At 48.7% G+C, this 14,392-nt stretch overlaps 2 protein-coding genes across 3 annotated transcripts; both read left to right on the top strand.

Annotated features, from left to right (window-relative positions):
* The first annotated feature begins 5,214 nt into the window (after nucleotides 1-5,214).
* LOC123113427 (nuclear pore complex protein NUP58) lies at nucleotides 5,215-9,947 on the top strand. Its single transcript, XM_044534654.1, has 6 exons — nucleotides 5,215-6,030; nucleotides 6,308-6,422; nucleotides 7,080-7,514; nucleotides 7,609-7,770; nucleotides 7,961-8,026; nucleotides 9,624-9,947. Exons 1-5 carry the CDS (start codon nucleotides 5,324-5,326, stop codon nucleotides 7,997-7,999), a joined length of 1,458 nt encoding a protein of 485 aa, XP_044390589.1. The 5' UTR covers nucleotides 5,215-5,323; the 3' UTR covers nucleotides 8,000-8,026; nucleotides 9,624-9,947.
* A 1,406-nt stretch (nucleotides 9,948-11,353) lies between these two features.
* On the top strand, nucleotides 11,354-14,306 carry LOC123113426 (probable thylakoidal processing peptidase 2, chloroplastic). Of its 2 annotated transcripts, none has more exons than XR_006456019.1 (6): nucleotides 11,354-12,857; nucleotides 12,939-13,007; nucleotides 13,090-13,177; nucleotides 13,269-13,355; nucleotides 13,684-13,751; nucleotides 13,842-14,306. XR_006456019.1 is itself a non-coding variant. In XM_044534653.1 (6 exons), the coding sequence occupies exons 1-6, from the start codon at nucleotides 11,727-11,729 to the stop codon at nucleotides 13,969-13,971; spliced, it is 1,554 nt and encodes a 517-aa protein (XP_044390588.1). In that variant the 5' UTR covers nucleotides 11,361-11,726; the 3' UTR covers nucleotides 13,972-14,306. The 2 variants fall into 2 exon arrangements, 1 of the variants encoding a protein (XP_044390588.1); XM_044534653.1 differs by having other exon boundaries at nucleotides 11,361-12,857; nucleotides 13,090-13,158.
* The last annotated feature ends 86 nt before the right edge of the window (nucleotides 14,307-14,392 follow it).

Raw genomic sequence — 14,392 nt, 5'->3', positions numbered from 1 at the left:
AATTGGCAAATGATGGTTGGACTGCAATGTTTCCTAATGCTTTGATCCAGAACATGGAATATAATCATTCGGATCATAGGCACTGTGCTTAGATACAGACTACTTTGGCGTTTCGACAGGTGGACACAATGCAAAAGTGAAAAGATTTGAGGCACGGTGGTTGAGAGAAGAGACCTTTGATGCTACTGTTCGTGAGGCATGAGAGAAAGTAGAGGCAGACCCTACTGCCCACGGCATGTATGAGAAGCTAAGTAAAATGCATGAGCGATTTCATGATTGGGACCAGCGGGTCCTGAAGAAACCAAAAAAGAGGTTGAGGAGAGCTCAGAGAGAACTTGAGAAAGTAATGGTGGGGCCAATGAATGATGAGAACAAGGTGAAGAGGAAAGAACTAGCTGAGCTAATTGAGTATTTGCTTGAACTTGAGGAGATCCAGTCCAGGCAAAGGTCGCGCGCAACATGGCTCATGAGTGGGGATAGAAATACAACTTTTTTTCAGGCCTTTGCGTTTGCGAGGAGAAAAAGAAATTTCATTAAGAAACTAAAAAGTGATGGAGGCGATTGGATAGAAGGTATGGCTGAACTAAACCAACATGTGCAAAACAACTTCTCACATTTATTCACGTCTGAGGTGCAGCATACAGATCCAAGTGTGTTGGACAAAGTTCAACCGAAGGTGACAGATCAAATGAATACCTCCTTGATGGCTCCATATACGGCTGAAGATGTCAAAAAAGTCGTATTCAGTATAGGAGATTTGAAGGCTCCAGGACCTGATGGGCTTCATGCAATATTTTTCAAAAAGTATTGGCATATTCTTGGAGAGGAGATTACTCAGGAGGTATTGCTTGCTATTAATGCTCGTCATATCCCGGAAGAGTGGAACAGTACAACCATTGTTATGATTCCAAAGGTGGAGAACCCTGAGCTGGTAACTCAATTTAGACCCATCAGTTTATGTAATGTTTTATGTAAGATAATATCTAAGATGCTAGCCCTCCAGCTTAAGAGTATTCTACCTGACATAATTTCTCCCACGCAAAGTGCTTTTGTTCCTGGTAGGATGATAACAGATAACATTCTTATTGCGTATGAATGTGTGCACAAAATCAAGAATACAAGAGCTAGACGAACTGGGTTATGTGCAGTGAAGTTGGACATGCATAAGGTATATGACAGAGTCGAGTGGTCTTTCCTACATGATATGATGGTGAAGTTAGGGTTTCATGAACAATGGATTGAAATGATGATGGCATGTGTGAGTTCTGTTAAATACAGAGTAAGATTTAATTCACAGGAGACAGATGTCTTTGTTCCAGGTAGGAGTATCAGGCCGGGGATCCCCTACCCCCTACCTTTTTCTCTTATGTGCAGAGGGTCTTTCTAGTCTACTTCAGTTTGAAGAAGAAGCTGGTGGCATAGAGGGAATCAGAGTGTGCAGGAATGCACCATCAGTATCAAACCTTTTATCCGCTGATGATTCTTTGATTCTCATGAAAGCAGATGTGTTAAATGCAACTTCCTTACAGCATGTTCTAGAAGCCTATTGCCAAAGCTTGGGACAAATGGTGAGTCTGGCAAAGAGTAGCATTTTCTTCAGTCCTAACACACCTGCGGCCTCGAGGGCTGAGATCTGTCAGGAATTACATATTGATATTGAGGCCTTATCTGATAAATATCGTGGGCTTCCAGCAATGGTAGGAGCATATAGGAGTGATTGCTTTAGACACTTCTATGAAAGAATTAAGGAGAAACTTAAGGGATGGATGGAAAAACAGTTATCAATTGGAGGGAAGGAGATCTTGCTAAAATCTGTTACGCAGGCTATCCCAGTGTTTGCTATGTCTGTCTTCCGTCTACCTAAAGGCTTATGCAAAGAGATCACAGATCTAATATCACAGTTTTGGTGGGGGGATGATGAGGAACATAGAAGAATGCATTGGTATTCATGGTGGAAACTTTGTTATCCTAAATGTGAGGGTGGTATGGGGTTTTGAGATCTTTATTCTTTCAATCTGGCTATGCTCTCTAAACAGATTTGGAGATTGATAACCAACCATGATGCCTTATGTGCGAGAGTGTTGAAGGCAAAATACTTTCCAAATAATTCGTTGCTTCAAGCCACCTTAAAGAATGGAGCGTCGTTTACCTGGCAGAGCATCATGAAAGGGCTGGAAACTTTCAAATTGGGCCACATTTGGCGAATTGGTACAGGGGAGAATGTGCAAATTTGGTCTGATCCATGGATCCCAACGAGCCTGGATAGGCGAGTTGTGTCGCCGAGGGGGCAAACTCTGTTGACCAAGGTAAATGACCTCATTGGTCCAATGACGGGGAAGTGGGATGAGGAGTTAATTAGATCGATATTCAATCAAGTGGACACCACTAGAATTCTCCAAATCCCACTCAACTATGGTGCATTTGATGACTTTATAGCTTGGCACCCGGAACAGCGAGGGTATTTTCTGTGAAATCAGCTTACAGGATTAAGTGGATTCAAACTTTTCAGAGCCATGCAAACTTAATGCGTCGCTCAGGGGGTTTTACAACACCGGCAGTATGGAGATTGTTATGGAAGCAAAAAATTCCTCGTAAAATTCGGATTTTTGGATGGAGGGCATTACATGGAATAATCCCTTTAAAGTCGATACTCATTAACAGACATGTAGGAGGGAATGGAGCTTGTCCTATTTGCCACCAAGCCGCAGAAGATATCCGCCATCTAGTGTTTGAATGTGTCAATGCCAGAGAACTGTGGGAGCGACTCGGCATGACTAGCATTATTCAGGAAGCTTTGGGGGTTGGTCGATCGGGATCGGTAATCCTGGAGCACTTACTCCTTCAGCCAGAGATAAAGCTTGCGATCAAAACGAACCTATCAGTGAAGCAAGTCCTTTTGGTTGCATGCTGGTACTTGTGGTGGATACGACGTGAATTGACACATGATGGAAAGCCACCACCTGCTACGCGATGGCATACTTCGGTGTTGGCAATTGCAAATAATTTTCATGAAGCTTCTTTACCTAGATCGGGGATCAAGCAACATGGGTGGATGAAGCCAGATATTGGATTTGTGAAACTAAATGTTGATGCGGCATTCTATCCAGATGAAGGAAGAGGGGCGACCGCGGCTGTGATTAGGGATGGACAAGGTAACTTCCTTGTTGCACAATGCATCTACTTAGACTATGTTGCTGATGCAACGATGGCTGAAGCTATGGCAATGAGGGATGGGCTCATATTTGCTAAATCTTTGTGATTTCCTCGGGTGGAAGCTGAATCGGACTCACAAGTGGTGGTAAATTATTGTGACGGACAATCCATATGGTGGGATGCGGCAGCTGCAATCTTTGCGGAATGCCTGGATGTGTCTACTTCGATCAGGAAGGTCGTCTTTAAGCATTGTTCTCGAACGCTTAATAAAGCAGCGCATGTGCTTGCTCAATTTTCTTTTTGTAATAAGACTTCTGTTAGTTGGACTGCGGAGCCACCGAGCTGCCTAGTCCCGGTACTTGTGGATGATGTACTGCCTTTGATCAATTAATAAAGCAAGCTATGATGGCCTTCCCTAAAAAAAAACTCCGACACGCAAACTGGACACCGCATCCGTCTGCAAACACAAATGTGGGAGCAAGCCATTGGAAGCTAGCCGCATACTATCCGCCAGTCAAATAAATTTGAAATTCAAATCTGCCTGGTCAGAAAGCGTGCGCCAGATCTCACAACAACTTGCCCGATCAAAACCAAAAATAGGCAAGTATGATTTAGTTCTTACATGCCCGATCACAGAAAAATATCAGTCCGATAGTCCGTGTAAAAAATTCAATTTCCTACCTCGCTGGACCGGCAATTCGAGCCCGAAGCTCAATTCGTCGTCGCCACCCATGGCCGACGCCGGCTCACCCGCTTTAGGCATACGAACGAACAACATGCAGGCACCCATGCAGCTGCTCCACGCTCGGCGCACGCGTCCGTACAGGCTACGGTGACGAACACTCCAACAAAAACAACGGCGTTGGGTTGACGTCGACGATGAAGGGCAGTTGTCTGGCAATGGATGCCGGTGGCTGCCTCCCAGGAAGTTGGCGTAGTAGTAGTACTGTAATGGTCCGGCCATGGAGTCATCTGCATGGTCGACGAGGGTGGCGGGTCCCCGCAGCCTAGGCCCCAACCTTCACCACGTCCACCAGCACGCCACTGCCACAACCACCCCCTACGCCTCTGTGCGGCCTTTGCTTTGACATGGTGATTTTGCCGTGGCGCCGAGTTGATCTTCCGGGCAAACGTGATCCCCGGATCCTCCACCACCTCCGTCTTCGGCAGGGTCTCATACGTTAGCGGTGGGAAGGAATACGAGAGTGGACGAAAAAGGGCAAGGATTGAGTGGAGAGCGGCGGGATGGAAGAAGAGAGTGGAGGATTTTGCCGCGAAAACAGTGCGGCCAACTGCAAAAACGTTGGCTCCGTCATAGTTTTGGGTGGGCCTCGGTCGTCGGAGTCCTACGTGGCCCGTGTCCAAACGCCCACAAGCCCCCTAATTTAGTTCCGTTTTGCGAGAGAATTGCGGTCCCATACTGCTCCGTGGACTGATGGGGGTCGGTGTTGGATGGCTTGCGGGGTCTGAACGGGTACGAGAGATTTGAGAGTCGGCTTTGAAGATGCCCTTAGAGCATCTTCAGTAGCCCCCCTTTCCTCATTAAAATTGTGGTATTGGGGAATTGCGAAAAAAATAACTCCAATAGTTTGCTATTGGGGAGCCCAAGTAGATGAATTTTTTTTGTGAACTATTGAAGATGCTCTTCAATGAATATGAATACAATCAATTACTCCCTTCGTCTCATAATATAAGAGCGTTTTTTACAATGTCAAAAACGCTCTTATATTATGGGACGGAGGGCGTAGAAAAGTAGGCACGTAATTTATCCAAAGACATATCTTCCACTTCATTGTAGCGGTGAGAAGGATCAAAATCTCAAAAGATGGCCATGAATCATCGCTTATCGGTGTCTCTATAAAGTCCAAATACTCACTTCCACTTTTCTTTTTCCATTCCAGTATTTTCGTTTCAACGGGGACAGTATGTGAAGTGAAAAAAATCACTTCCTCTTTTCTTTTCCACTGGAAAGTGGCGTGGTTCGGAAGCCAAACCAGCCCCCAAAGCCCAAACCCATAAATACCCTCGCGTCAACCACCCGGACCCCCGTGACATCCACCGCTGGCCGCCTGGCCCTGTCGCAGCTGACGGCCACCCCAAGGGGCAAACCCGTCCATCCACCCACCCGCCCGCCGCGGGCCGGAGCCCCCTCCCTCCGGTTCGAACCGCCATGTCGCGGCTGGACGGCAACACCGACCTGGACGGCGTCGCCAGGCGCCTCAGCTTCTCCTCCGCCTCCCCGGGCCAGCTGCCGCCCCTCCCGCCCCGGACCAACCGGAGGCAGCCGGCTCTCCCGCCGATCGCGGAGGACCCAGGGGAGCAGCAGGCGTCGGCGTCGTCGACGACGCAGACGCCCCCGTCGTCGCAGGCGCCTCGCGCGACGACGCGCGGGAGGTTCACGGTCTACACGGAGGCACCGCAGTCCGCGCCCCACACGCAGGCGCCCCCCGCACCCCCCGCGGCGTCGACGTCACCGCTCGAGACGCAGCAGGCGACCCCCGCACCCCCCGCGGCGTCGACGTCGCCGCTCGAGACGCAGCAGGCGGTCGCGGCCGCGTTGGGCCGATTGGAGCAGCAACGCCAGGCCGGGCTGCAGCAGGCGTCGGTGGCGGCGCAGCAGCAGCAGGCATTCGTGGCCGCGTACGAGGGATGGGAGCGGGGGCGTCAAGCCGGGCCGCAGCAGCAGCCGTGGGCGGCGGCGTGGACGCAACTGGGGCAGGGTCGTTCACCGTGGCCGCATCAGGCGTGGGCGCAGCCGCAGCCGGAGCAGCAGCAGCAGCAGGTGAGGCTGTACACGGCGGAAGGGGAACCGGCGGGGTACGCGACCAAGTGGGAGGAGCTCCATCCGGTGTCCCAGCACCTTCTCCTGCAAATCGAGTAGGTTCCTGGCCATATCCCATCTCGTTCCCGTCTTTCTTGTCGAATTTGGTACCCGTGGTTCATCGGCTTCCGGCGCTGTGACGTTCTGGGGTTTCGGAAACATCTCGTGGTGGAGGATTCTGCAGGTATTGGGAGGGTCAGAGGAGTTACCCTCTTTGTTCAATTTGTGTATTTAATTGCGTCTCCCTTGATCGGTTTTGTGCTTTGCCTTGGGTTTAGAATGATTTGCCTCATTGCTCTCTGATCATCACCTGGTTCGTCTGTGATTTGGCAGGGACAAGATAAAGGATGAGAGGCGTGCGTGTGAGCAGTTGGAACAATGCAGGCGCCTCAGCGACCCGTCAGTCTCCAACAAGGGTTTTGAACTGGATGCTCGTCAGATTACCCAGGTTCGGTTTTATTCTGTGGGTGGTTTGTCCTTTAATTTGCAGAAAAGAGGAAGAAAGTAAATGCAGTACCATATATTATATATTAAGCACTGTCAAGTTATCTGCATTGCTCGTTTGGCTATTGCTTTGAGAGTGTCATTCTTCACGGATTGCCCGGTGCCAGCCAATATTAAGCGTCCTTGTGTATCTGAATTGACGCACGGTTGTGCTAGATAGTACTGCATTAGATGTTTATGTTTGATAATTGAGTTGTACTTTGCATACAAATCTATTGGCAGAGCCGTTCTTACTTCATTCAAAGGCTTGAAATGCTACCGTTGCAATGTTCTCCACAGGATATAGATATTTTTTCTGAGGTCAAGTAGGCACAGGGAAGTATTAGCATCAAATAGCTGGTGTGGCATGTTGTATGCATGGAGGGTACACCAGCAAGATGTCTATATGATGCAAAAGTGAAGATACATATCTTACTTGGAGAGTTATCTCTTCAGCTATGCTTTAAATTGGCGGGTTTCTGGGACTTAAACCTCAAATTGAAAAGACTCTCGGGACTACCAGGGCAACTTTTTGATATAATGCATGAACCCAACTTGCCGAAAAGCACCTTTAACTTGAACAAATGTTTTTGACAGGAGCAATTTTTTCTTCCTGTAACAGGAGATTGGGTTAATCTCCACCATCATCGACAGGGAGAAGGCTCCCATTCAGAGCTTAATGGCTGATATCAGAGAAATAATGTCGCATGTGGATTTTGCTATATGTGCATATGCAGAAGTGAGACGAAGGTTCGTCAGCGGAGGTGCTGAACTTGCATATTGTGCTGGATCTTCAAGCGCTCCTACTGATTTCAGCCGGCACTCGACAATGGCCCGAACCTTTCGTAACTGTTATGCTTCTGTATATCGGCCTTCTCTCTTTATGCAACACATTGTTGAAAGATTTGAGAAGCAGCTTGAAGAATGTTGCAAATCGATTGGAGAGCTAGAGCAGCTTGTTCAAACGAAGAATGATAAGACCCATCCAGCTTCTTTGAAATCTCTGCCAAAAGTTATGGCGAATGTGCAGGATTATCTTATCTATGTTGCTTCTAAGGTAATATACCTTTCACACAATATCCTTGTTTGGCAACTATAGTTTGATGCTTTCACAGAGAATGGAGCTTATCTGACATTTTTGTTTTGTCCAGGTGGAAAATCTTCATCAACATGCCGAAACATTAAGAACTCAATATCTTAATGATCTGCGAAACTGTGGTAACTGGAATGATCCATTTGTTGAAGCGGATAGAAAAGAGGCAGCGAAACAAGAAGCTGCTGCCAGAATAGTCCATCCAACATTGCCTGTAACTGTAAGTAAACCTTTTGTATAGCAGTTCTCACAAATAACATCTCATATAGTCAGGTTAGTAAACATTGAATTTTATGTAGCAGTTCTCAAAATTAACATATCACGTGCGTCATGTAACTTTGGTTCTCATCCTATCCTTGACTGGTCTTCCAATTTACATTTATTGTCATTCTCATGTGTAATTCACACAGAGTGGTAACACCCGAAGCAGGCGCCAGATGTGTAATTGAATCAGCTTCAGATCAGTCCTTTGTCATGTATGTCCTTTTGTCTCCATCCCTCTTCCCTCCTTTTTTGTTTTACAGCAGCTTGTGATTAACATGTTTAATGAGCAACTGTAGCGGAGTTGTCTGAATCTAGCTTCTAGGGGTAGACTTCTCTTCTAGATATGTAAAAATACCTGGTAATGATGTTGAAATCTGTAGGACTCTTGTCTTCTAAAAATCTGTAGGGCTCAATTTATAAGTAGATGGCTATGGCCACCTCAGTTTTACTTCTTTCTGTGGCAAAGCTAAAATTGCATCAGCAGTTTAGCCCATTTAAAGTTTAAAACACCGACATCGATTTCTGTAGATCAATCACCAATGAAACCTTTTTGAGTCTTCCAACAGCTCAGAATGTAATCGAACTTTTGAATTGACTGCAACCTCCGTCCTGAAAAGATTGTCTTAGATTTGTCTAGATACCTTTTCGGGACGGAGGGAGTATATTATAATCTTCTTTGACCAAAGCTGAATATTAATGTATTGACTGTGATAATCCATGTCATGTTTGAATTTGACACATAAATGATCTTATCGTGGAGCCTTGCACTTGAAGCGTTGATTAGCCGTTACGCGTTTAGGTTGTGAGCCGGGAATCGGGATACAAGATTCGTATCACAAAATAAAATGAAATTTCATGTGACTGTGAAATCTTCCATGCTATCTGATTATAAATTCCATCAGACATGGAACGTTGAAGGTGTTTTTGGTCAAACAAAATTTAGGAGTTGAAGGTGATTGCTGTCGAGGCTTCTCACTGAATGGTTTCGATTAGTACTCGGTGAACTTTTCCACACGGTAAGGACTTGGGTAAACTGTATTTGAAAAATGTCTAGGGCCACACTGTTTGCCGTCCACATGACTTTTGGCATGCATGATGCATTTGATGCTTCCGTTCTTTCTTCCCTTTTTTCCCACTTTTGCGGAATAAACTATTCTACCTTTCCGAGGTGGTATTTGCTTTTTTCTTTACTACTAGGAGCTCCAGCTTGTCAGGGTTTCCAAAGTGCTGAATTACATGCTTCTGTTGCTTTTCTTTTTTCAATTTTTGAACGGTACAGTGTCCGTTGCTTTGTTGAGAACAGCCATATAGTATGTTGCGACGGAGTCAGAGAAGGTTCTTACTCGGTTATGGCACGTTATCGTATTCCATTATCAAATTCTGGTGGTCTGCCCTCTTGCCTTGCCATTTCCTCATTCGTTGTATATGCAGTAATATTGCCTTGTTGGCCAGCGGGAACGTAAGCGCTGACGGCAGTTCATATGTCATACACCGCAAGGATAATCGGGACTTTTAGCTGTTTGACATTTTGCTACTTGACTAGTATTTCAGTATGTGGTCGTGTGTGAACCAGAGCCATACTTGTCATTGACCCAACCTTGCCCAACGACCATCTCTGAATTTTTCTACAGTATTAATAATAACTAACCAGCCTACAGCGCCATCACGACGGGTGGATTTCAGTCTGAATTTATCTAGTACTACTATATATCTGTTGTTCAATTTGTCTATTGCAAACCCTGGTGGCGTGTTGTGGCTCAAGACGGGTGGGTGGATCTAACAACTGTGTTGCTTGAATCGGCCTTGTAGGTTGTTGCTCGTGGGCGGCAATGGATGGCGTGCGTGATCGGTGACCTCGACTGCGACCGGGGAAGGAAGCTGCGGAGAAGCAACCAGTTGGGAACGAACGAGCGGTCAACTTTAGCTTGCTTGGCCTGGCTTTTAGGAGGAGGGGAGGAGACGGTGGCACTTGGTGTATTCTAGTGCGAATATGTGCGCTTCAGGTCGTTGTCCCAGTTGAGATGTGGCACGATTCAGTCGGGTCGTACTGGTTCCCTCCCGGCTAGTGGCTGCTGCGACAGGAGGCATCCCGATTTGCTACGTTCTTTGATTCCCAGCCTGGGATTCTCTGTTTTTCCTTTTGGCATCTATACCTAGTTTTTTTTGGGGGGGGGGGGGGGGGTTAGAAATTCTTCATCCAAATTACGAATCAGTACAAAGTAGTTGACTCTTACAAGCACACTGAAACGCAAACACAAAGGACCATGAACACCTAGAGTACCTTAAGACAACCATAACACAAGAAGATCTCCGGAGCCCTGTGTCATCATCCCTGAATCTTGAGAGAAGACCCCTGCAGCAGAAGAATCTGCAACCAGTCGCAAAAAGGTCATCATCTTCAACCACGGTATAATTGCCGCCACACTGCTCCCTCCTTTCTTGACACCATCGCTGAGAGGGCATGGACATCAATCCAACACACCTGCAACAGTCGTCGCCATTTTTGGCTTTGAGTACCGCGAAAAGGGTCCCTTCCGAAAGGAAGAGAACTCGAGTCATCCGACCGGTCCAGCACCGCGGCCGGGCCATCTGCCCGGACAAAGCAGGATCTCCCACCAGCATCAGCGCAGAGGAAGGAGAAGAACAACAGCAACAAATCATACCAATAAGGAAGAAGAAAAGTCTTCGTCTCCCTGCATCCATCGCCCATCTGAGGATCCAAACGGCCAGTGCCAATGGACCTCCAACCACCATAGCCCGCGACCTCGACAAGATCCGGGGATCCCCAACACCGCTGGCTCCTAGACGAAGGCAAAAGCCTCGCCTGGCCGTGAACGAAGCCCGGAGAAACTTATTCCAACGCGACACCACCGCAACGGCCTCGGCAGCGTCTCCCTCAACCCTAACCCTACCACACGCCCACCTAAAGAACAGACCCGGGGTTCCCCCTCCCTCCCGCCACCGGAGCGGCCGACGGAGAGAGAGGGAACCGGCGAACCATGTGCACAGGTGTGTTAGTGGATCGTAGATGTGATTACTATGATCAGATGGGTAGATAGGGATAAAAGTTGCGCAGAAACTGTACAGGAGTTGACGGGGAGCAGCAAACTCCCTCAAAATATTGCTTACGATGTGTGGATATAACAGTTACAGAAGAAAAAAAAGTGGATATAACAATTCGGTTACCATCTGTTTTTGCGCCTCGTTTGAATTGATCATGGGTTGTGAAAACTGTATTCTCCGTGTCACTCGTGCCGGAAAATTCGATTTATTGTTTTTCGTCTCTTCAGCACAGTGACTGTAAAAAAAACTTTGTGAAGAGAGAAATAATCAGAAGAGTCACAATCGCACGTGGAGTAACAACCAAATACAACACGGGTAAAAACGAGATGGCCCAAATAACAGGAGATTCACCGCTTCTTTTCAAAATATTTTCGAAACTTATCCGGCCATCGCACTCCGGCCAAGTTGGGGCCAGGGCCAACCGCAATCGGAAAAAGATCTCCAAAATCCTGGCGGCCCGCACGCTGCCACGCATCCCAACAGAGCATAAAGAAGCCGCCGCTCACCCTCCCTCCACCTTCCATCTCCCACTTCTCCGCCCCCCTCGCCCCCTCCGCCGTTGACCTCGTCGGCCACCGCCGCCGACGAGGCCTCCTATCGCCCAAGACCTATCCCCTAGGCACCGGCCCCTTCATCAATCTGAAGGCCCCCTCCTCGCCCCGGCGAGCCGTGTCAGCATCCGACTCCGCCGATCCTTCCGAACCCTAGATCCCCTGGGCACCCGATCGCGCGCCCCTTCCGGAGGGGCGCCGTCCCGATCGCCCCGGAGGAAATGCTCCGCCGCGCCCCGTGAGATCCGGCCGCCAAGACTCGACCTTTTCGGCCCGCGAGGCGGCGTGACGCCGCGCGATGGCGATCCGCATGACCGTCTCCTACTCCGGCTACGTGGCGCAGAGCCTAGCCTCCACCTTCGGCCTGCGCTGCACCACCGCCGCCGCCGCCGGCTCCGGGGCCGCGCCCGGCGCCGGCTGCCGCGTCCTCCAGGACGCGCTCTCCCGCCCCTTCTGCCTCTTCGCCTCCTCGCGCCGCGTCGAGCAGCACAATGACGCCGAGGACCACAACCACCCCAAGCCCAAGCCCAGGCCCAAGCCTCTCCCACCCGCCGCCGCCGGGAGCAGCAGCCCCACCAAGGCTCTCCCCGCAGCCGCCGGAGGCAGGCAGCTGACCAAACTCGTCCCCGCCGATGGGGGCAGCTACTCGCTGTTCGTCTCGCCGTCTGGTTCGACGAAGGCGGATGACCCGCCGGCATCGCTGGCGGTGGGTTTGCTGTCGGTGCTGGCATCTGGGGTCGGCTCAGGCCCTGGCATCGCCGGCGTGTCCTCGCTGTCGGCGTCGCCGTCGATATCGTCCGGGCTGAACCCCGCCACGCTGCTCCCGTTCTTGCAGGCCACAAAGTGGCTTCCTTGTAGTGATATCATCACCGGTGCGTCGTCCCGCAGGTCGGTACGCCCTGCCGATGTGTCGACCGCACCATCCACACATGTGCCTTCGCGTCGCGCTTCGCCTTCGTCTGTGCCCTCCCCTGCGGTGGCTGCCCCTTCGAAGGCGGGCATGATGGCCTTGCTTGGTAGCAGCGGTGCCGCGGCTGCCCCCGCCAAGATGGGCGTCAAGGCATTGTTTGGAAGCAGCGGTGCGGTGGCTGCCCCTTCCAAGGTGGGCAGCGTAGTAGCGCCGTTAGTTGGTAGTAGTGCAGTTGCTTCTGGTGCTGCTGGGGTGGTGAGGCAGAGCAGTGCTGCTCTTGGTGGTGCTGCTGGCGTGGTGAGGCAGAGCAGCGCTGCTCTTGGTGCTGCTGCAGGGGCGAGCAAGAGAACTAGCTGGCTGTCAAGGTGGGTGAACTCCTGCTCGGATGATGCAAAGACCGTCCTTGCTGCTGTGACTGTACCGCTGCTCCATAAATCCTCCCTAGCGGAGCCGAGGTCCATCCCTTCGAAGTCGATGTATCCAACATTTGATGTTGGTGACCGGATTCTAGCCGAGAGGGTACAGTTAACTCCCAGTCTTCCATGAGTAGCAGTTTCCTGTGATCTGTGTCTGCTGATGGTGCATACTTGCAATTTGCAGGTTTCATATATTTTCCGGGAGCCTCAAGTTTTGGACATTGTGATCTTCCGTGCACCTCTGGTCCTTCAGGTATGATGATTCAGCTTGTCTTCTTACTTATCTCTGATTCATGATGATGAAATATGTTATAATTTGGACTTATTTACTGCAGGCATTGGGCTACAGCTCAAGTGATGTGTTCATCAAGAGAGTTGTGGCAAAGGGCGGGGACATCGTTGAAGTAAGCTTTTATCCGAAGGGTAGTGGCTTCTATTTGTTTTCATTCCCCCTCTTATTTCTTTTTGTTGTTGGCATGAGTTATAATCATTTGTATCCTCCTTATCTCAATAGGTGACTGATGGTCAATTATTAGTTAACGGAGTCGTCCAGGATGAGGACTTTGTGCTCGAGCCACCTGATTATGAAATGGACCCAGTGGTACGCCATCTTTGCTTCCTGCATCGTACTAATGATCAAATGTTGTAGCTTACAAAATCACAAATTTGATGATACCAACTTTCTATCATTAAACTGTTGAACCTCATATGTAATGAAGGTATAATGTGCTGACATATTTGTTGCTTAAAATGTTAAATTAGTTGTGTTTTTAAGTTGATATAATGTGACATGGAACTCACTGGTCCACTGGTAAATTGGTGGTCCATAAGAGCTTACATGACTTGATCATAAAGCAAGTAGCTCCATTTTCTGAAATGAGTTTACGCTGGAGTATACATATTGATCAGTTGTTATTTGCTTTTTCCAGAGTGTGCCTGAAGGCTACGTGTTTGTGCTAGGTGACAACAGAAACAACAGCTTCGATTCCCATAACTGGTATGCCAAACCTCTGTGGAGGATACCTGCTTGATGTCTTGAGACTAATTTCCAGGACATGTAGCTCATGTGCTATGTTTGTCATTACAGGGGACCGCTACCCGTGAAGAACATTCTTGGGAGATCTGTGCTTCGATACTGGCCACCGTCGAAAATAACAGATACAATCTACGACCACATTGACCATGATGTGGTTCATGGCATGGCAGGCATCTCCTGAGATGCACGGTTGGTTCGGCAATGCTAAACCAACCCATTTTTTTGGCAGAGAATCACTGATGACCTCTGCTGCATTTTTTTTCTCCTCTAGCTATTTATTTGATTGATGTCGCCTTGCACGTAATGCCTGGCTGACTCTCAGTTTTCCCCCTGCCCTACCAGCAGATGCTTGTTTAGAGGCAACAATTCTTGTACTGTAACCAAAGGTCTGGCTCGCCTGTTGAATGAGCATCCATGGCAGCGCATGGAAATTTTGTTATGTTTGGCACAAGGAGAGTTGGTTGATCTGTTTCAGATCATAATGTATAAGAAGCAGAAAGCATGCCATATTGTTCATCCTGTTCCTTGTAGAGTTTTGGTTTACCATCTGAATCCGACATGTTTGTTTGACAAAGGAAACCATGGCCAATTTTTATTTTTAT

Source organism: Triticum aestivum, chromosome 5B (assembly GCF_018294505.1).
Source record: "Triticum aestivum cultivar Chinese Spring chromosome 5B, IWGSC CS RefSeq v2.1, whole genome shotgun sequence".
In the NCBI taxonomy this organism is placed as follows: Eukaryota; Viridiplantae; Streptophyta; class Magnoliopsida; order Poales; family Poaceae; genus Triticum; species Triticum aestivum.
Note: the sequence above shows the minus strand (reverse complement) of the source record. Positions and strands in the feature narration are given on the sequence as shown.